This window comes from Schistocerca americana, chromosome X (assembly GCF_021461395.2).
Source record: "Schistocerca americana isolate TAMUIC-IGC-003095 chromosome X, iqSchAmer2.1, whole genome shotgun sequence".
Lineage (NCBI taxonomy): Eukaryota > Metazoa > Arthropoda > Insecta > Orthoptera > Acrididae > Schistocerca > Schistocerca americana.
This window is the reverse complement of record NC_060130.1, coordinates 640,795,846-640,819,551: the sequence shown is the minus strand read 5'-3', so window position 1 is coordinate 640,819,551 and position 23,706 is coordinate 640,795,846. Positions and strand designations below refer to the sequence as shown.

Below are 23,706 nucleotides of genomic sequence, written 5' to 3'. Positions count from 1 at the left end.
CCAAGATGATGTGAACATACTAATGGGAGACTTCAACTCTGTATTTGGGACAGAAAAAACCTGTAGAAAAATCATTGGTACAAATTCAACACACCGAAACGCTTAGACCAACGGCACACATCTGACTGATATTTGCCAACAATTCAACCACAAAAGAATGTCTTCCCACTTTAGGAAAATACCATTTCTCAGGTAACATGCTTGGCTACCAGGTGCAAGTTGCTGTCGTTCGCCTTTCTAGACTCGCTGAAAGCCAGATTTTTAATTCTTTTGTAGTAGAGCTACAAGCAGGCAGATACAAACTCAATAAGGGAATCGTAAGATAACGCTCAAGCAAAATTCGTCTTGCTATTTACAGTAAACCTTAGTGTCAGAGCGAAAACCTTACGGTACTGCCAATTTCATAATGCCACTTTTACTTTCTGCCGACATTTTTTGTTGTTGTTAATACATAATGTTATCTATGAAATGCCACATTTTCATAAGACTTGCGAATGGTACAGGAAATGAAGTAAATACAGATCTTTCTGAAGTCAAAAGTTTGTAATATCCTACTAATTCATGTTAAAATAGGATCAATCGTCTTACAGACACTTAATGCATCGCTACAGTCCCTACGGTTGCAGGTTCGAATCCTACCTCGGGCATGGATGTGTGCGATGTCATTAGGTTAGTTAGGTTTAACTAGTTCTAAGTTCTAGGGGACTGATGACCTCAGAAGTTAAGTCCCATAGTGCTCAGAGCCCTTTGAACCATTTTTGAACTTAATTCTTCATTAAGATAGACTGCTGTCGTGATGTTCCTATAGTAAGCTGAATTTAATTTGTATTAGTAAAATGAATATTTTATTTGCACTTTCCATTAGTTTTCTAAACGCAACAGTAATCATCAAAGAGAAATTAATCAGCAGCTGAATTTTCTTTCACGATATCTAAAACAATCTGACAATGCTGCAGTTGTTTACAAATTCTACGCCCATAGAAACCTACTTGTTTTAATGAGGTCGTTAAACCATGGTAGTTTTAAGAGTATTTTCGTCTAGAAATGAATTGCCTTGATGGTTGGTCGATCAAGAGTGGGAAAGGTAATATTTTACGAATACACGATGAGAGGGACAAGTGCTTGAGAGAGGACTTTCCTAACAATACAAGTTTCTGAGAGTCGACTTTCCTATCAATCTCCAGGATAGTTTTGTTTCTCAAATCAACAGATTGTTATCATGCAGTAGCAAAGGTGATGTAGTTTTGTTGCTCGACTTTCTTACACTGCGACCGAAAGGTGTCTCAATTGTTGACAACAAATTCCAGCTGTGTTGCACACACCCCTTGGGGCAGAATTTGTAGTCCAAAACACACTTTTGGAGCTATCAAATGTAAAATATTATGTCCACACTACTCTTTGCTCTAGTCTACGTCTTTTGGTGGGGCTCAGCCTTTCATTTCTTCTTAGGAAGTTAACGATAAAGGCATCATAACACGTCACCAGTAACAGTACTGCAATGGAATGCTCAATGAGCGACCTGATGACGTTCAATAATAGTCACTCCGTTGATTTATGTTGTTTCGAATTAGAGCATGCAGTACTCCTACACCAGACTTCTGAACTTTGCCTATTGAATGTAAATGTCGCATGATGGTAAAATGGTAATCTGTCACATATACCAGTAGTCGAGACTTCCTTAATGTGGAAAATCATTCATGCCAGAACGATCTTTGTTTAAACAAGAATATCTTTTTCTGGCGTATTTTTCTCAAAAGCACTCGCTCCAAACACAGTTCAAATCTTTCTAGCTGCCTCCTCTACATTCACCCCTCTGTTATACCAAAGTAAATATTGTGTTGCAGACTCAATTTTACAATGCTTAACCGTAGTTCATGATTTTCAGGTATACAAAATCCAATGCTTAACTGCAAGATACTAACTAGAACTTCAAATTCAAAAATGGCATTGATACGTACACTGACAGCGTGGCGCCGTTTTCACATGGGTGGCGCCGGATTTCAGGCGGCAGGTGGCGTCTGGCCGTTAGCCGCTGCAGCGCGAGGAAACGCCCGAGCGTAAGCTGATACGATCGCGACGCAGCCACGAGCTGTCCTGCGGAATTGTTTCCGCAATACTTGTTATTGCGGGTGGGTAGAATGTTAAGCGAATTGTCTTCAATGTTCAATCAGACTCATAAGTTTAGACAGAAATGAGGTTAAAAAAAAAGCAAACTTAGTTGGACGCGAACGCGCGACTCTTAAGTTTAGAATACATGACGATTACCGCAAGACCATGGGCTCACTCCAACCATATTATCTCGGAAGTAGACAACACTTCCGCATCTTACAGTGTTGCCAGATTGTGCAGATGCCGGACTTAAAGTTGTCAGGGGCGGTCAGTTATATTGGCCACCTTAAGTGAACGACTCAGACTTAGTCTCTGTGGCGGCCGTCCGGCAGTCAGTTTTTTTTTGTCTAAGACTGTAGTTGGAAGAGGAGCTGAATGGGATGGATAGAGCTTAAAAACATCAAGATGAACATAAACAGAAGTGAAATAAAGGATAATTTAATGTAGTCTAATTAAAGCGGATAATGCTGGGGAAATTAGAACATAAAATGAACTAAAAGTAGTATAAAAGTTTCACAGTTTGGTTAGCAAAATAACTGACAATGGATGAAGTTTAGATGATGTGAAATTAAGACTAAGAATAGCATGAAACGTGTTTATGAAAAATATAAATTTGTTAATACTGAATATAAATTCAAATGTTAAGAAATCTTTTTTAACCCATTTCTGCCTGAATTATTTTTTTTCTTCTGATTTCTACAGATTAGATGTTTGTGTGTGTATTGTCATCAAAGAAAAGCAATACAACAATCAAAACAAAAAAATAATCAATAATTGAAACGAAAAAGGGCATAACATATATGTCACGTTAGGCAGAACATGCATGTTAGGCAGAAAATATGACAGCAAGTAAAATAATACACTGTATGTGATTTACATTAAGTTCAGGCAACAGTACTCAATTTCTGTGATATGGTACAAAACATTCTATGCACAAACCAACACCACATTTGCAGCACATTGTTCTTGGGGTTCCTATGCAGTTTTCCGCCGCACAGTGTCTTCTTTTTTCTGTGACACCATGGCTACCAGATGATTTGTTTCATCATACCTAATATCATGCGGCACACTGCTTTGGTTTGAATTACCTGCAGGGAGTCCAGGACCTCTTGGTACTGCAGCATTGGAAGTCGGGTAACATTTCACAATGTAGGGCCGGAAGTGCAGCTGAGGCATATTTATACCAGTCTTTCTATGAAGAAGCCACCCATTATGTATAGAGATATCTAGACGCCATGTAAAAATTGGCCACCACCATTTCTTTCCTCTGACACTCAGTCTATATAATGCTACATTCTCATCCATTCGGTCAGTTCCTCCCATATTTTTATTGTATTCTCCAATTACATTAGGTCGAGGTACAAGTATTCTTCTCTTCTCTTGTCTAGAGTATCGGTCAACGGTGCTGACTGGACTGATACCATGGCTTGTGGAAGCAATTGTTACTGTAGAGTTATCTAGCCATCTGGCAACGATTATTCCACTTTCCTTGCTGCTCTTGTAATCAAAATCTCCTCTCTTATTCCTTTTGGACATAATATTAGAATGTATGAGATGACACTCTTTAGGCAGACGATTTTCACGAATAGCCAGAGTTGCACCAAAACCTCGTTGCTTCAGGTAAATAAACAATGTTTGTGATGTAAACAGGTTGTCAAAATAAAACCTGTAGGGAAGATGTTTGTTCTTTTCAGGAATAGAATTGATCATTTGAATCAAACGAGCAGCACTTTTTCCAAATGCTTTCTCATATTTTTCATTCCTCTGAGGATCAGCTCCTTGGTATATTTGAAAGTCCACTAGATAACCCATGGTTGTGTTCAGAACCATGCTTTGCACCCATATCTAATGGGCTTACTTTTCAGAAACTGTTTACGTGCATGTCTGCCTAAATACTTTATCATGCTCTCATCGTAAGACAAATGTTGTTCATTCTGAAAGTGGAGAGCAAACTTTTTTCTTAGCTTATTTATTATTGGATGAAGTTTCCACATTCTATCATTAGTATCTATTTTTGCGTTGTCACACAAGTGAATGAATCTCATAATTGTTTCAAACCCGTCTCTTCTCATCGTGCTGTGGACCATTTCATTTCTCATGTCCAATCCAGAATCCCAGTAATTTCTTCTGCTAGGTAAAGGATTTTAGCCAGAAAGAATTAGAATTCCTAGAAAACCTTTTATCTCTTCATATGTTATTTTTGGATCTGAGCAGTTCTTGAACAAAGCGTACTTCGTCGATTCAGTGAAAAGAAATTCAATTACTTCGTCGTTCCAAAATAATTCGAAGCACTGAACTGGAGACAAGTTTCTGTATTTACCGTAATCACTCTCAGGAAATACAGAACTAACACTATGCAGATCGTCTTTTTTCCAATCTCTGATTACAGTTTTTAAGATCTGTGACTTTTCCTGTTCATCTGGTTTATCATTAGGACAGAAATTAATCTCAGGTTCACTACCTAACCTGTTTTTACTTGCTAAAACCACTTCTGCACCAGCCTGGAGTTGCCTTGGTCCAAGATTATCGACATTTCTTCCCCCATCTTCTTCCCCAGAATCTTCATCCGAATCCACTTTAGCTTCAGGAGGTTCATTAAATATATCTGTTGCATTTTCTTCCTCCCCTGCAAAATGGCCAGGATCTCATGGAGAGATAGACCTCTAAAGAGAGAGAATCGTTATTTTCACTGTTTTGCCTAGCATGACATATATGCAACACAAAATTAAAACTGTATTTGGAGCCACAAAAATAAGAATTGCATTTTGTAGATTAACCATTAACATACATTTCAGTACTTTAACATTATAATCAACCATAATTTAAACAAATTGTATTATAATTTGCAGTAAAAAAATGATACTTACCTCTTATTCCAAGACATAATCTCACTCACAAAAGTCTTCCATACTTGAAGCACCAGTCACTGACCACTTAATGTTTACAACTGACTGAAACCTACCTAAACATGAACAACAAAGCCTCCTTATCTGAAAGCCATACGACACTCCAAACAAAGGCATCGTTGCCAACGAGAGAAAACAATGACAGGCTGTTCCGTGACATATATGTTACGCTAGACAGAAATGGGTTAAGTTAGTTGTATTGCAGCCTTGTTCAGAAGTGAACTCTGACAATGAATAGTTGAATAGTTCAGACAAGGAGAGAATAGAAACTTTTGACATTTGGTGCTGCAGGAGAATGCTTAAAATTACATGAATAGATCAAGTAGTTAATGAGGAGATACTGAATGAAATTGGAGAAAAAAAAAATGTATGGCACAACTAGACCAAAAGGAGGTGTTGCTTGATACAACACATTCTGAGACTTCAAGTAATAGTCAATTTGTTTGGGGGGGGGGGGGTTAAAGGAGGAGCTGCAGGAAGACCAAGGTTTGTCTACAGAAAGCAAGTTCAAATGGGTGAGGTAGCTGTAGTAATGTGGGGATGAAGAGGCTTGCACAGGATAGAGTTGGATGAAACCAATTTGTGTGTGGAAACCACAACAGCTGGCTGGAAGAAGTTACCCAAGTTAAACAGTGTAATATCCTAAGATTTACAGTGGGAAAATTTTCTGTAAACCATGTGTGGAGTGCACTTTTGATGACTGCATTTGTATTTCACGGAGCATGTGATAGAGCCATATGGTAGTTGTATATGGAGCCAATCTATATATAAACTAATGTTTTTGATAGAGGCAAAATGTTGCTACTTCCTTTACATAGAATGTTTGGTGTTTGTGTCACTTTTTTCACACTTGACTCGAAGCATGATGACACAATAGTACTGGCAAACTGAAGTTTCATAACTTTTACTGCAAAGTTTTTTATAATTTTTAAAATCATTGACATGTATATAATACTGTAACAATTAATTATTAAAAATTGTTTGCAGTGGCAAGGATCGTAATTTGAATATTGTCGAACTTCTGTGCGCAAGCTGCATGAGATGGTTTCATGAATCGTGCATCGGTTATCAACTTGGTAAACTTGTGCCATTCATGGTCAATTACTACTTTGTATGCAAGAATTGCTCACCTACAGGCCTGGAAAGTTTTAAGAAGAACCAAGCTGGTAAGTTGTAAGTTCTAAACTAAATCAGTGTATTGTTTATTACAAGTATGCATGCAGGTCAGTGATGTGTTTTTATTTCTGTAGAAATCATGGCCATTCCAGTTTGGAGAGTGACTCTTGTGTCATTGTATTTGACTGTTGTGTCATTGTACCGGGTGATCAAAAAGCCAGTATAAATTTGAAGACTTAATAAACCACGGAATAATGTAGATAGAGAGGTAAAAATTGACACACATGCTTGGAATGACATGGTGTTTTATTAGAACAAAAAACAAAACAAAGTTCACAAAATGTCTGACAGATGGAGCTGGACAGCAAAACGTCAGTAACTGCTACCGTGATGGGTGAGAGGTACGCCAATATGTTACAGAGTCACATCATCCCCAGCCTGGCTGATAAACACCTGCTGGAACGGCTGATGTTTATGCAGGATGGCGCTCCAACCCATATTGCTAGACGCGTGAAAGATCTCTTGCGCACATCATTTGGTGATGATCGTATCCTCAGCCGCCACTTTCGTCATGCTTGGCCTCCCAGGTCCCCAGACCTCAGTCCATGTGATTATTGGCTTTGGGGTTACCTGAAGTCGCAAGTGTATCGTGATTGACCGACATCTCTAGGGATGCTGAAAGACAACATCCGACGCCAATGCCTCACCGTAACTCCGGACATGCTTTACAGTGCTGTTCACAACATTATTCCTCGACTACAGCTATTGTTGAGGAATGATGGTGGACATACTGAGCATTTCCTGTAAAGAACATCATCTTTGCTTTGTCTTACATTGTTATGCTAATTATTGCTATTCTGATCAGATGAAGTGCCATCTGTCGGACATTTTTGAACTTTTTTGTTCTAATAAAACCCCATGTCATTCCAAGCATGTGTGTCAATTTGTATCTCTCTATCTACATTATTCTGTGATTTATCCAGTTTTCAAATTTATACTGATTTTTGATCACCCGGTATTTGATTATCTTTATTGTAGAGGTTTTGTCTTAAAAGTACTAAATCTCACAGATGAGTTTGAGGCAAGGTCTCAGTAAGCCAATGAAATTATTGATAAAAGATAATTTTTTTGTGGTGACATGTGTTTCAATAAGACCTCCACATTGTGTTTCCAATTGAAGAGGCATTAGATCATTGTCATTGTTGTTGTCATTACTATAGCTTGACAATTCAAGACCAATACCTACACACACCCAAAACAACATTTGTAAAACAAGGCATTTCTGCTTTAACTTGCTGACATTCAAGTGTTGATCAGCCACGAGTGTGCATCTGTTCTCTTGACTTACTCCAATGGTGAGATCCAATTTTATTATTTATATATGTTTCGTGGTGTCTGTATCAGGCAACAAATCGAAAGACCCCAGTTAATCCTGGATCTTTTTTCATCACTTAGTTGCTTATTTCCCTTCAGGCAATAATGCATTGGCTCGTGTGATGGAAGAAGACAGGGCATACAATTTCCAATAGGTGATATGTATAGTAAAGCTTTGTAGTGGCTAAACCCAGCTCCGGTTTGTGAAGATCTTTACTTTCTTTTTTGTCATCTTGGCACCATAGATGATAAACATTTTGAATTATTCTTTATGTATGTGCTATAGCATTGTGTTGTAACCTCTTTTCCTGACATGGTATGTGACCATAGAACTGCTGCTACATGCAAGTCACATTTAAAATTTTTCTCTCAGTGTTTTGTGGTACTTCTAATAAAGAGACCACCCTTTCCAGCTTTCTGTTCATTGTTTTATTTCATTTCATAACTGTGAGTTCTTTCTCAAACTCTTTGCATGCTGCCAGAAAAAGACTTGGTCAAGTCAGTTGCTCACTGATTCTTCCCTTCCGTGTGACTAAATATTTGTATGATCATGAAATTATAAAATATTCCAGGACATCTAATATCCTTTTATAATACTGCCAAGTAGTTTGTTGCATGGAGAAGTCAAGACTTGCAATCAGGGAATCACTGATTGGATCCTCTTATTACTAGCCTTATTCAGATAATCTGTAGGTTTTAGTAAATCATCCTGGAGAGTGGCTGTTGTTGACGTGTCCCATGTTTTTGTCAGATTTTAATACTGTGGTATGAATAAAACGTAGCAAAAAAGTGGGTGGTATAGAAATACAATGATCATGAGGAACATAATTTTGTTTCAAGTTTTTCTATAATTTTGTGTTGCAGCTTTTCCACAGATGTGTATAACAGCAATAGGAAATCTACAACAAGCCAGTGTGAAAGATGGCACTTGTCGCACTACGTTCTCCAAAGACAAAGACATTATACCATTCATTGAAGCTCATTGGGAGGGCATGACTACTATGCCCCGGCGAGTTACTCAGTCATGGCATACAACTGTGAGTTTTTTGTGTTATTTCCTCATGATTACTGTTTTAAAACAATTCTTTGTCATTTATTTCCATAGACTCCTGTCTTTTTTGTGTGTGTTACTTCTTTGGGGTAGGATATTAATTTTTCTTCTACTTCTTGTAATAAATATGAATTGCCCAAGTTTACATGATATTAATTTAAGAGTGTCTGTTTTTTCAATTTCAGATTTGTTGTGGTCATGAATTTTTGATTTCAATATAAAATGCAAATGCAATATTTGTAAATTTGTGTTTGTCTTTTCAGCCCTGTTGTAAAATGGGTTTCATATTGCCCTCAGTAATAGTTTCCTTAGAAATCTTCACTGACGAAACAACTTGTTTCTCTTAGGAGCTAAGTATGATAGTAATTTCCATTTTAACTCTGTTATAATTAGTTTGAAATCTAATTATGGTGGTAAATGAAACCGTCTTGTGAATAACTGTGTGGAATATTGTTTTCATTAAGCAAGCTAGCTAGCTTTCACCACATTGGGCATTGGACTGCTGTTGGCTATTTCTTAATTCATGAAAAAATATTTTCAGTGTTTTGCCATTTTCAGGGTCTGTCATAGACTCAGACCAATTTGTTTCATGAAGGCTACGTATTGTTGATCAAAATGGAAGTAAAGTCAACTTTCTGCATGAGGAATAGTGCCTCTTTAGTAAATGTGTGACCCCATAAAAATTGGGAGAAGGCCATCTGCCATTACTTAGATGGCAATTTTGAATTGATACGAGACAGGAAATCAATTGGCTCATCATTCACCTCCTCAGAGGTCACGAAAAAAATACACTAATATGCAATGTGGGAGTTTAAATAATGCCAGTGCTGTGGACTCTACATATAGGACGAACCACTTGCTTTTTTCCCCATCTAAGCAAGAATTTGGAGTATGAACATTGCTTTTCCACCCATCATATAGTGTGTTTCAAAGTCTTTGCGTCAAACATCAGGGGGTGATAGGTCATGGAATGGGGAACAACATTTATAAAATAAAAAATGTTTGCTGACATTCCTCAGTGATAGAGGGTGCCTTTTTATAATTGGTTATGCCCCTAAGAAATGGCACCTTGCGGTGTGCATATGCAATGTATATTGCATGTAATCAACTCATCCACTTCCTTTGACAGCCTGTGACAGAGCCCTGCGCTGGCTCTGAGTGGCAGTATCTCCAGAACAGATTGTGCATTTGACAGTTTGTTGTGTACAGTTCCTTACTTGCTATCCTACCACACAGCTACATCATTGTCACTGCCTATGTGGAAACAGTTGTGTGTTGGTAGTCACTGCACATCACACACAAGAACAGTCACTTATTCTTTGGTAGAACAGGCAGATATGCATTTGCTGTTTGATGGAGCTAGAAGCTGTAGGTGCTTAGCAGCACAGTTTCAGGGATGCTTTCCCAACAGACAACAGCCATATCACACATTGTTCCAGAGGCTACATCCATTGCGTGGGAACATGAACACAGGATGGTAGTACTCTGCAATTTGAAGGGGAAGTTCTGGACACAGTTGTGGTGAATCCATCTATGAAGGTTGGAACTTAAATAGTGACAACTATTCACAACCGATACAAAAATTACATGTTTGCACCTGTTACTGTCCTTCAAAGTAGTCACCAGCATTGTGTAGAACCCAATGCTAACAATGTGGAAGGCGTAGTATACTGTTAGCAGAGCCTGTTCTGCTGATGGTGTTAATGGAGCGGTCTACTGTCAGTTGAATCTCTGGAACAGTTTTGAAGCGAATTCCACGAAGTGGTACCATCATCTTTAGTATCAAATAAAAGTCACAAGGACTTAAGTTCAGCGAGTATGGTGGATGGTTACAGTACTTCCCAGTTCTATCAACCGAACAGAGCAGCCACAGCTTTCGCTATATGCGCCCGCGCATTGTCGTGCAAAATGATGGGTGGGTTGCACAAAAAGTGTCGCCGATTCTTTCACAAAACTGGTCACAGGTGATACTCCAAAAACGAACAGTAATATGACTTAAGTTCTTGTGACTTTGATTTGATTTGCGAAGATGAAGAATCCACTTTGTGGCATTCGCTTCAGAACTGTTCCAGAGATTCGACAGGCAGTAGACTGCTCCATTTGCACCATCAACAGAACAGGCTCTGCTAACAGTATACTATGCATTCCACATCCCTGGCAACGGTTTATACCCAACACTGGTGACTACTTTGAAGGACAGTAATAGGTGCAAACATGTAACTCTTTTTGTATCGGATCTACATCTACATCCATACTCCGCAATCCACCTGACGGTCTGTGGCGGAGGGTACCTTGAGTACCTCTATCGGTTCTCCCTTCTATTCCAGTCTCGTATTGTTCGTGGAAAGAAGGATAGTCGGTATGCCACTATGTGGGCTCTAATCTCTCTAATTTTATCCTCATGGTCTCTTCGCGAGATATACATAGGAGGGAGCAATATACTGCTTGACTCTTCGGTGAAGGTATGTTCTCGAAACTTTGACAAAAGCCCGTACCAAGCTTCTGAGCCTCTCTCCTGCAGAGTCTTCCACTGGAGTTTATCTGTCATCTCCATAACACTTTCACGATTACTAAATGATCCTGTAATGAAGCGCGCTGCTCTCCATTGGATCTTCTCTATCTCTTCTATCAACCCTATCTGGTACGGATCCCACACTGCTGAGCAGTATTCAAGCAGTGGGCGAACAAGCGTACTGTAACCTACTTCCTTTGTTTTCGGATTGCATTTCCTTAGGATTCTTCCAATGAATCTATCTGGCATCTGCTTTACCGACGATCAACTTTATATGATCATTCCATTTTAAATCACTCCTAATGCATATTTCCAGATAATTTATGGCATTAACTGCTTCCAGTTGCTGACCTGCTGTATTGTAGCTAAATGATAAGGGAATAAATAGTTGCCACTATTTATGTTCCAACCCCCGTATAAGCGTATGAGCAATCACAAGAGATGTGGGCATCACTTGCACTGGCGGGTGGAGAGTTTTCCATCAGCACCGGTTACATTCACTCCATTTGCGATAGGTATAGGCTCTCTGACCAAATGATTTTGAGTCGTGTGTGTGGTTTTCAGTGATTTATTTAACAATGCATTGCTGAATAAGAATTTGCAAAATATGTATTGTTTACTGACATAGCCTGTTTTGTGAGACATGTATGTAAATACTCGCAACAGTCACATTTGGGCAGAAGAAAACACCCTTGCAGTTGTGGCCATACATCACCAAACAAAGTTTTCACAAACTCTGCAGGATGACTTCGTTGGCAAATGTATTATTGCACCCATTACTCTTCCAGCTTGTCTAGGCAGCCAGATATATCATAACCTTCTGGTAAGTAACATACCCAAGCTGCTAGATGTTGTCCCGCTGAATGTGTGAATGAAAGTATGGTTTTAACATGATTGCAAACCAGCACGTTTTAATTGTCATGTGTGTCAGCATCTCACTGACATGTTTGGTGTGAATTGGAATGGGAGAGGTGGTCCTGTGCTGTGGCCATCATGGTCACCTGAAATCACACCAGTCGATTTCTTCGTGTCAGGTCACATCTAAGATATTCAAACTGCTTCTGGCATCCTTGAGAGTGTCTGCTGGGCAATACATCAGGGCAATACATCAATGCTGCAATGCCTGTAGTCAGGTGGGAGGTTGCCACTTTGAACTCATGCTTTAGGTTCATGTGTGGAATTTTTAATGCAACAAGAGGCAGGTTGACTACATTTAAAGTATAAACCTGGAATGATCATTTTGTAAACAAGACACTGCCTTCCTCTTCATTGTGTTCAGTTTCGTATATGTTTATTTCTTTAAATGTTCTGCCACAAAGAAGCAGGGAATAAGTTAGCTTCAACAGGTGTGAAGGAGGAAAGGAAAAGTATAGTGATAACTGATAAGAATAATTGAATTTGCTGGCCCTGGGATGACAAGATCTGACTGAACTAGAAGGGTCCGCTAATCAAATGTGCTGCATCTGAATACTACCAACCCCATTAAATTGACAGAATGGTTTTTCCACAAGAGTTTCTCAAAGCCAACTAGCAAGTTATCAAAAACACCCTTAGAAAGGCCATTTGCAATAGTGGTCGAGATATTGGAAAATTTTACCTATTGACAATGCGGTCATACATCTAGAAGTATTTCATTGAAATTTAATATTGCTCAGCCTACCCCATTTTGCATGCAACAGATGACTGGTATTATAGGCAATACACATTTTAATACACACGCAACAGAGTGCCTCTGCCTGCTGCCTCTCAGAGGCATAACTAATAATAAAAAGATGATTAGCTTTGCTGGGAAGCATTAGCAAACATTTTTCTCTCTTACAATAGTTGTTGATCACCCCTAGACATTTGATGCAAAGACTTAGAAACCCCATGTATAATGGGTGATGGCATAATTCTGGTTCTAATCCAACAACTTCGTGCTTCCTCAGATTAGATGATGAAAGAATCTTTGAAAGCATGGACAGCAAGCTGTCTAATTGACTGAGGCAATTTATTTCGTTTTCACAATTGTTACTCATTCCACATTATTATGATTTATGCAAATGATCCATAGAGCAAGAAACTAACTAACTAATTAACGGTTTGTGGGAGCTTCTATTCAGAAGTGTTCATGAGTTGAGTTTCTTTTTAATAACAGTGTGAGGCCCGCCACCAGATTGAATGGCAATTCATGAAAACTTAACAGACAAACCTAGCTCACAAACAGAATTCCAACACCATATCATCCCATATTACTCTGAATAACTCAAAGAAAGACACTTGTTACCCAGAACAGCTGTACGATGTCCTGTGTCCCAGATTTAGTTATCTTTTATCGTGTTCTGAAATGAGGACTGTTCTCACCAAAATTCCTCCCACGCCCCCAAAGTGACATTCAGGTACCTATCCAACCTACATAATATCCTTGTTTGTCTTTGTGACATTTCTGATTCCAGATTGTTCTCTAATGGGTTAACTGTGTGAAAGGCTGTGGCACAAGAGCTGTCACATGCATCCATCCAGTCCATTCTATCTTTATCAGTGGCAGGATTGACCATGAAAGTAAAATCTCATATGCAAACTCTGCTGCAATGAGTATATGGCTTTTATGTGGGACAGACCCTTGAATGGATGTTTAAGAAGGCATACATTTTCAGTAGACACATGGCTCACATACATTTTCAATACACACGTGGCTCATCAGCATTAAATATTTGATCTGAAGTATGGCTTAGTGTGTCTACAGCTTCTTTGAATGTATCAACTAATAACCTGGCTCCAGATTCATTACCTGTTGCTGTGTCTCCTTTGAACTGTACATTGTATTATTTAAACCTTTGATGACACCTATTACGCTATGCCTTACTTGTTATAATTGTCTTTAGTAGCAGAAGGTTCATCATCCTCCCTCAGTTTACCATACCAAAGGTGTGTTTAGATGGTTACAATATCTGTCTGAATTGTTCTTAATTATCATCTTCCATCCATCCCACAAGGTTTTTTTCCCTAGCTTTCCACTGACAGCATCATGTGAACTGTTTAGAGTTTTCACAATAGTCTGAATTTTACTTGTTACAGAGGATTCAGTAAGGCTGACTGTGGGACCAACAGACAGTACACATATATTTGGCTTATTTCAAGGTGGATCTAACTTTGTAAGTAAAAATTTAAACCGTGTTAGGCAGCCAGTTGAACAGTGTTAAGAAACAACAGAGCTTTGTAACCAGGGAATTGCCTTAATTTGCATGAATGAAGTGAGCCTGTGGCCTGTGCATTGTAAAACAATATATTCTCATGAAACTTCCTGGCAGATTAAAACTGTGTGCCGGACCGAGACTCGAACTCAGGACCTATGCTTTTTGTGGGCAAGTGCTCTACCAACTGAGCTACCCAAGCACAACTCACGACCTGTCCTCGCAGCCTTACTTCCCCCAGTACCTTGACTCCTACCTTCCAAACTTCAAAGAAGCTCTTCTGCGAAACTTACAGAACTGACACCCATGAAAGAAAGGATATTATGGAGACATGGCTTTGCCACAGCCTGGGGGATGTTTCCAGAATGAAATTTTCACTCTGCAGTGGCGTGAGCATTGATATGTACCTTCTAGCAGATTAAAACTGTGTGTCAAACTGAGACTCGATCTCAAGAACTTTGCCTTTCGTGGGCAAGTGCTCTACCAACTGAGCTACCCAAGTAGGACTCACGACCCGTCCTCACAGCCTTACTTCCACCCGTACCTCTTCTCCCACCTTCCAAATGTCACAGAAGCTCTCTTCAACAAATCTCTCCTTTCCCTGGAAGAAAGGAGTTTTTCAGAAGAGCTTCTGTGAAGTTTGGAAGGTAGGAGTCGAGGTACTGGCGGAAGTAAGGCTGTGAGGACAGGTCATGAGTCGTGCTTGTGTAGCTCAGTTGGTGGAGCACTTGCCTGCGAAAGGCAAAGGTCCCAAGTTCGAGTCTCGGTCCAGCACACATTTTTAATCCGCTAGGAAGTGTCATATCAGTGCGAGCTCTGCTGCAGAGTGAAAATTTCATTCTGGAATATATACTTATGGTTTTTCTTAATGCTTAGTGCTTCACTTTCACATTTACCTAGGTCAGACAATGTGCACCCTGCCCACTTCACATTCCCTCCACTCTTGCCCTTTCATGGAAATTGCTTTCTTTGTTTTGAGTGTAGGTGTGTCATGTCCATGGATATGAAGTACTACTCAGTAAAATAAACTGTATGACTAGTCACATCATGAATGCTGGGGAAAGGTGTTTCCTATGAAGGTACTCCATATATTATATTGGAGCGAGTTATGTCTTATTTAACATCACTTGTGATATCTCATCTGATCACCTGATTATTTTGATGGGTGTGTTATTGTTTATATCCTATCACAGTACAGTTACCTGCACTGTTATCAAAATGACAAATACAAAATTATTTTTATGTTAGCCTAGTTCTGTTTATTCTATTGTCGTTGTCGTTGTGGTATCTAGACTCAGGAATTATATAGGAACTGTGAAAGGCATTTATTACCCATTATTAAAGCTGTCAGTGGATCTAAAAGGAATTTAATATGCATGAACAAAAATTTTAGATCTTGTGCACAATAGCACAAAGTGTGTGACAGGTAGCACAGGAAGTCTTAAATCAAACCTAAAATTGTTTCTTCTGGACAACTTCTCGTATCCCAGGAATGAATTTGTATTTAAAAACTGGTAGTCTGGGAAAAGCCTAGTTCTTAAGTGTAGTGGCATGAGTAGGAATGAAAAACATGTCCATTAATGTTAAAACTAATCGTGTATACATATCCAGTAAACTGACTTGTTCCATGTCATTTTTTAAAAAAAGTCAGAAAAATGATCTGTGGAACATGTAACTAACTAACTAACTAACTTACTAGGGTTGGTGACCTCTTTGGGGAATAAAGAGCGCCTATATTGGAATCTGCCTGGTTTCCCCAAACATGGATCTTGTGAAACTTGGTCTTTTGTTTGTCCACCAGATCCACAGGGGCCCCATGTAACAAGAGGATTGATACTTGGTGCAGAGATGCAGTTGACACTTAAAATGAACAAATTTAATGTGTTGCGTATAAGTAGATGAAAAGGCCCATTATTGTTAATTTCATGATTGACTATCAATGCTGGAAACAGTAAGGCTCATATATTACTACAAGTATGCAACCTGAGAAACTTAAAAGTAGATCAGCTACATAAGTGGTTGCAGGACAAGCAAATGCCACACTGAGATTGGAATCATCCATAGGAAATGTAAATCATCAGTAAAAGAGGTAACTTCAGAAACCCTTGTTTCACTGATTTCTTGAGCATTGCTTGTCAATCTGGTCACCTTACAGGTTCAGTTTAATAAAAGATATGGTAAAATCTCTAAGTGAAGTGAAATGGTTAATCATGGATTCATTTTTTAGCTATGGAAGTGAGGTGGTAACCCAACTCTATTGCAAGATAAAGGTTGTACGTTTGGGAGAAATAAAGTTAAAATTCTGAGAACTTATTTTACAAGAAGGAGGCAACATATTACTTTCTCTCTCATGAAGCTCTCAAAATTAACGTGACATAAAAATTAGACCTCATCTGGAGGCATACCAACAGCCATTCTTCGTGTGCACTAATTGTGAGTGGAATGAGAAAGGGAGAAATGATAATTTCACCCAAAGTATTCTCCTCATACATGAATAGTGTGAAAATACCAAAACATCTGGTACTGGGAGGAGCTACAATTCGTGGCATCATCAAGATATCACACACTGCCATTTTGACCTTCTGCAATGTGGCAAACATGCATTGCAAATTAGAGGTGCAAACAGATGAAAACAGTCCCATTATATGAAAGGCAATTAAAATAACCTGAAGAACAACTTGAACTGAATGGGGCAATTATGGAAATTAGGGAGTTTTGGGTAAGGAGAAAAAGTAAAATAACATACCAAAACAAAAACTTTCACAAAAATATGTTAAGCCAACATTACATGAAGCCCACAGAACTGATATCGCCTACATCAATTAACCTATATAAGGTGTCCCAGGAGGAGTGGCCAGTATTCAGGAATATGACAGGAAGGTTCATTTGAAGCAAAAGTGTCTAGCAAACATGGGCTCTAAAATGGATACCTTAAGAGCTATGAGCACTTGTTCATATTTGCTGCTGTTGAACACATCTCTTCTATGGAACAAGTGCTCACACCATTTTTAATAGATAATTATTTCTTGTTTTAGTCCATATCACCTCCTCCCAAAATATGGAAAGCAAAGAGCTTGCAGTAGAAGAGATGTATTCCACAGAAGCGTAGATGTGGTAGTACTCATAGCTCTTAAGGTACGTGTTTTAGAGCTCATGTTTACTAGACTTGTGTGCTTTGAAGGTGTTCCTGTCATCTCCTTGAATATTTAATATTGCTGCTGGAACACCCTATATAGATAAACTGAACTCTACAATATCGACAGACAAATAAACCTGCAAAAAAACTGGTATCGAAAACTTTGTGTAAACCATGTAGCTAGAACAAACTATTGATACCAAGAAACCATAACTTGCTTCAAAAACTGCTGTTCAGAACATCACTTGACCTCTATAGCTAGAACAAACTTCACAATACCCATCAACCATAATTAATAATTATTCATTACAACTAACAACAAAATCTACACGTTATAAAAATTCTGTTAGCATCAGTTTTAGTTCACAACTGAAACAAAATCAGGCACATAAACATATATACCATAAGTCTTACAATAAACAAAAAAAACATAAAAGCATACTTAAGAACAAAAGCCAACCATCACATTAATCTAGACTGGAGCAGATAAAGAAAAATATATATATATCTCAAAAAATCAAACCTTTTGTAGTGGTCAAATTGTTAGACTTTGACAATTGCAGTATCTTGAATGTAGCATTTGTGTATTAAATAAAAGGATTGGTGGCAGCAGCTGCAGAACTGTAAGATTAGTCACAAATATATATTTTTAGAAACAAAAGTACTTTTTACGGATTATTGTTATTAGTATAATAAAATAACAAGTTGCTCGTTGTCAGTAAGAAGATTCTCAGGGTCATTACCAGGGTTTTCAATTGTGGTTGCTAAGAGGGAAATGGTAGAGAAAATAGCCTGAAGGTGGTTTGACGAACTCTTCGCGAGACACTTGAGTGTGAATTGCAGAGTGGCCATGTAGATGCAGAAGTGGCAGGTGAACTTGAATGAGCCGGCTGTGGCTGAGCGGTTCTAGGCACTTGTCTGGAACCGCGCTGCTGCTATGGGTGCAGGTTCGAATCCTGCCTCAGGCATGGATGTGTGTGCTGTCCTTAGGTTAGTAAGGTTTAAGCAGTTCTAAGTCTAGGAGACTGATGACCTCAGATGTTAAGTCCCATAGTGCTTAGAGCCATTTGAACTTGGACGAGAGAGTTGCAGTTGCATTTTACTGGGTGATGTTCAGGCTGGGCAAACTTCATGTTACCAATTCAGAATGGATGTCCTGCATCCTGTTGATTTGTCACGTCTGCCTCTGCACCTGCTATTGTCTTACTTCACTCTGTCTTGACAGTGTGTCTTTGGGTCAGCAATTGGTCCCACGCTTCTCACATGCAGCTGCTAAAAAAGGCTTTTATAGGAAGCATCCCTTCACATGGTGCACTGCATGTCATCCATTTAACATTGGTGCACTGCGTATTGCAGACCCGTCCTTTTGTGACGTCCACCGCTCCATCTGGAACTATCTTCCTGTTTCCAATTCGACACTGAGTGTTCATATAAGGAATCCCTACTGCACTCCCCACAGCAGGAGGTCAACCCACAGGGCACCAAGAATGTTCTGTCTTGTGATGTACAATAGCAGCTGGTTGAAACATCCTGGGGTGTCTCCCGGCACCTGGCGCATGCTTCCGCAGGGTACAGCCTCCGAAAGGTGCAGTGTGGACAGGGGCTTTTCTCTGTCAGCTATTTTGGATTGGTGGTGTGGATGAATACATTTAACATGCAATTCTTCAATATAAGCAACAACAACAAATTAATAGAAACATATTGCCCTCTCCCTGCCTCAAACCTTTTCCTCTCCCCACAGAAAGAAAACCTATGTAGCATTCCCAACACCTAAATTTTAAAGTAACATAAACAAAATAAACAAAAACCGATTTTCACCCTTTGCACACCCGTTTCCAATCTCCCGCCCCTGCCCTCCATCCAAAAACTGAACAAACAACTTTTGGCCTCAATGTCTTACTGATAATCTATGATGAACTTCAAAATGGGCAAAAAATACTGGCAAAACTCTTCCTCAAGGCGTACTCATTTAGATACGACTGCAAGGTGGAAGAGTGCTTCTTATTCCCCCATGCCACAGATTTAAATGTACCCCCCCCCCCCCCCCCGCCCCCCCCCCCCCCACCAGTATTAATCTATCATATTTGTACGGGCTTCCGTTTCATATTTTTAAATTCCAAACTGTGATTAACTGCTAAATGTTGAAATGCCCTAGCCACTAAATCCCTATAAGAAGAAACCAAATCTGATACTATTTTATACACAGTAGTCAGATGAAAACGAGACTGAAAAAAGTAAGTGACTTGTTTATTATTTCAAAAGTAATTGCCATACCTGTTGATATGTTGATCCGACTGAGAGATGGGACAGTCTGTGCCTTTGTGAAAAAATATTTGTGGTTGCCTTATTGTACTGTACTCAGGCATGCGCCTCTTTGCCCGAAGCAAATCAGTGACCACAAGTGTCTTTCTTCAGGGGCTCAAAAAATATGGGAAATGTATGGGGGAAATTCTGGGCTTTATGGAGGATGTGCTAGGGATTTCCAGTGAAACTTCTGCAGTGTAGTCGAAATAACCTTGGCAATGTGTAGGCGGTTGCAGCCATTTTTCCATGAAGTCATGAACTGTGTTGTCTCACAGTGGGATAAATGTATTAACAGTTATGGCAATTACTTTTGAAATAATGAGAAGTTTACTTACTTTTTCATCAGTCTCTTCTCATTCGACTGTCCAGTATACAGTGTGATTCCTTCCACATGTAAAACTCCAGGGATTGATTAATGACAGGATATGGAACAAAAAAGGTCTAATGAACTTATGTCCAGAAATGCGTGGTTTCCATGCTAGAGACCATTTCTTCAGTCATACTTTGTTACAGAGACTGCGGTCGAATATGTGCTGTACCATGCAACCGCAGTTACAATATGCATGGTTTTCTGCTAGAGAATGGTATTGTTCCTCATATGCCATGCCCTAGCGCCCTTTCCTGCCATTATAATTGGTAATGTTGTGTCCGATTCACTTCTCTTGCTGACTCCCCTTGTAGTGGATATAATACAGTGTTGCACACAATGGTTCCGCATTCAAATTGAGAGCTTTCCAACATTGTGTTTACTTACGGAAGGCAAATGGCAACAGTCGGCAGGCAGCAAGGTTGTATCAGGAGACCTATCCCCACAACAGCATTCAATGTTTGCCATTGTGTTTTGCCTTTTGTCTGAGACAGGGTCGTTTCAGGAAGCAGGGATGGTATGCAGAACCCCCATGGTATGGTGACAGCAAATCATCAGCTTGGTGCACGTGGAGTATGTGGGCTGAGATAAGTGGTGGTCCCATTTTGGGACCAGTCTTCCTTCCACATTGCCTAACAGGCCGGAACTATTAGTGTTTTTTGGGGGTGACTTTACCTCCTCTGGTGGAAGAAGTGCCATTGACGATTTGAAGGTTTATGTGGCTGCTTACATGATGGTGCTCCAGCCCACTTCACTGTTAATGCATGCAGATGCATTTCAGTCATGTCTTTCCTGATTGATGGATCGGACGAGGGGGTCCAGTTGCCTGCTCATTCACCAGTTCTCAACCCGTGTAATTTCTGGTTATGTGGTCATCTCAAATGTATCGTGTATGCGGAGCCCATTCCAGATATGAAGGCACTGGAGCAGCATATTCATGCTGCCTTTGACACTGTTTGGTTCCAGCCTGGCCAGTTTCAGCACGTGAGACATAACATGCTATGGCATGTACACTTATGTGTTGAGGCACATGGGAACCATTTTCAGCACACTCTGAACTGTGGCTGTGTGGTACAACACATTAGACCAAAGTCTCTGTAACAATGTATGATTGAATAAATGGTCTCTAGCATGGAAACCATGCATTTCCAGACATAAGTTCATTAGACCTTACCTGTCCCATCTTTTCATTGCTCAATTCCTACAGTTTGTACATGATTTAAAAAAATCACCCTGCAGATCTCTCTTCAGTTTAGCCTCTTCGTCTGTCCCCTATACATAATGAAGTCATGGAACATACCTTCCTTAAAAAAACGCTAGTTACTCATGGTCATCTCCTCTGACATGAGGATCCGCCCCACCATCATTATGGTTTACATTTTCCTGGACTGTCCTAACCAAGCTATGCTACAGCAGACTCTTAATCCTCCTGACTCACTACCCCTGGTGTTAGCGGATGATGCCTCAGCAGCTGACCTGGTTTTACAGAGGGTTTTTTTATCACTCCTCTAAGGGGAGGATGCCTCAGCCTTGTTGGCCCATTGAGGGGTTGGCAAGACACCCGTTGCCTTCTCTGGCCTGACCGGGCAATAGCTGTCTGGGCTTGGCTGTCTGCCCCAGCGCTCATCCTACCATTCTTTTGCTCTTCTTCACCCTTCTCGTGTGTTTTGTTTGACTTGGTATGCTTTCTCTGTTTTCTTGTGCTTCTCTCTCCTGGTCCATGTGACTTAGTCTTTTCTGTGTATTGTTGGGTGGGGTTCATCTAGTAAGTAGTGTGGGATATGTCCCCCCATTGCAGTTTCTGCCTTTGAGAGCCTCCGGCTGCTCCCTGGATGGAGCACCTTGCCTGCCTTTCTTCCTTTCCTTGTTTTCTTCTTCCTTGTTTCTCTTCCTACGCTTTGTTGGCCTTCAGTAGACTGTGGAGTTTCATTTCCTTGGGTTTTGCACACTAAGCCCATATTTGGTGTGTAGTTTTGTTGACTTGCCTGATCCATGTTGGAGGGATTGATGACCCTATAGCTTGGTCCCTTTAGTAATTAAATCAGTCAACCAACCAAATGATAGCAAGGATAATGTATGTTGATGCATATTTTTAATGCTTAGGGAATTAAATTTTGCTTTGAATTTGTTGTTAGTTATGGATATAATAAAGAAATTCACTAACAGGTCCTAGCATGCCCTAATGGGGACGACGTTGCCACAACTATGAAGTTCCTCCAATTGTACAGCTTGCTGGCTGAGTTTAGCAGGTGCCATGTTTGCAAACAACATGTGAACAATGCCACATTATTTATCCCTGGTCTGAAATGCAGCCACTATGGTCAGCTTCGTATATTGCTCGCAAACATGGCACCTGCCAAACTCAGCCAACAAGCTGTACAATTGGAGGAACTTCATAGTTGTGGTGATATCATCCCCCATTGGGGCACACAAGGACTTGCTAGTGAATTTCCTTATCATATCCATGACTAATAACAAATTCAAAGCAAAATTTAATTTTCTAACTATTGACAATATGCTGAACTAACAATTACAAAACAGAAAACAAATCTGTAACCAATTACTACTCATACTCCAATAACTCTCAACCCTATTAACCGATAATTGCAAATTGCACCAACTAATCTCCAACCACCGACAAATAACACTGCAACACACTATATAAAATACCCTTTTCCAACACAATCCATTTCAAATGTGCCGTGCTGGTATCACATAACATAACACGATATATGAGGGTGGTTTGAAAAGTTCTTGGAATCACCGCAAGAGGTCAGCACTAGTGCAGCGAGTTGTTCACGTGATATTCATTGGACTGTTGCCAGTAAATACGTGTTGTGTCAGTGCTCTTGGAATATAGCTGTGGTGGTGACGTGGCTCTGTTGTTCCTGCGTAGGAAGTTGCAAAGATGGAAAAAAAATAGAGATTCGAGCAGCGATTAAGTACTTTGTAAAGAAAGGTATGAAAGCGAAGGATGTTCATGCTGATTTCCAGAATATACTGGAGGACTCTGCTCCTTCATATTCAACTGTTGCCAAGTGGACAAATGAATTTAAATTTGGTTGGGAGAGCTTAGGCGTGCAGTGGTCAGCCAAGATGTCACTACTCCAGAAATCATTGCAAAAGTGCACAAAATGATCACAGAGGATTGCCAATTGAAAGTGTGTGAAATTGCTCACGCATGCCAGATGCCATCCGAAAGGGTATATCACATCTTAACTGAAGAATGAGAAATGAAAAAGTGTCTGCAAGATGGGTGCCTTGACCCTAGACTTCCATCTCCTCCCAAAACTGAAAATTTTTCTTGGTGGACAAAGATTCACTTCAAATGAAGAATTGATAGCCGGAGTTGACAACTATTTTTCAAGCCTGGAGGAAACTTGTTTTCAAGATGGGATCAAGGCACTGGAACATTGTTGGACCAAGTGCATTAATCTACAAGGAGACTACACTGAAAAATAAAAAAAGTTTTAGTGATGTAAGTACTTTTTTTCTATTCCATTCAGAGAACTTTTCAAATCACCTTCATAGTTACATAGAATGTTAAAGCCACTTGCCTGTACTCCATGTTTCGGTTGTCCAAAGAGTGTAAAGTACCATGACACCACACCACATACATCTGGACTGTCTTTCAAGATCTTACATGTGGGTTTTGCAA

At 39.7% G+C, this 23,706-nt stretch overlaps 1 protein-coding gene across 2 annotated transcripts in view; it reads left to right on the top strand.

Moving 5' to 3' along the window:
• The window catches only part of LOC124556541 (set1/Ash2 histone methyltransferase complex subunit ASH2-like), a 206,896-nt gene that overhangs the window by 56,955 nt on the left and 126,235 nt on the right, over window positions 1-23,706 (top strand). For both annotated transcript variants that reach the window (XM_047130496.1, XM_047130495.1), the window contains exons 3-4: window positions 6,003-6,181; window positions 8,370-8,542. In XM_047130496.1, coding sequence (XP_046986452.1) covers window positions 6,003-6,181; window positions 8,370-8,542 — 352 coding nt within the window. The remainder of the gene's footprint in view (window positions 1-6,002; window positions 6,182-8,369; window positions 8,543-23,706) is intronic.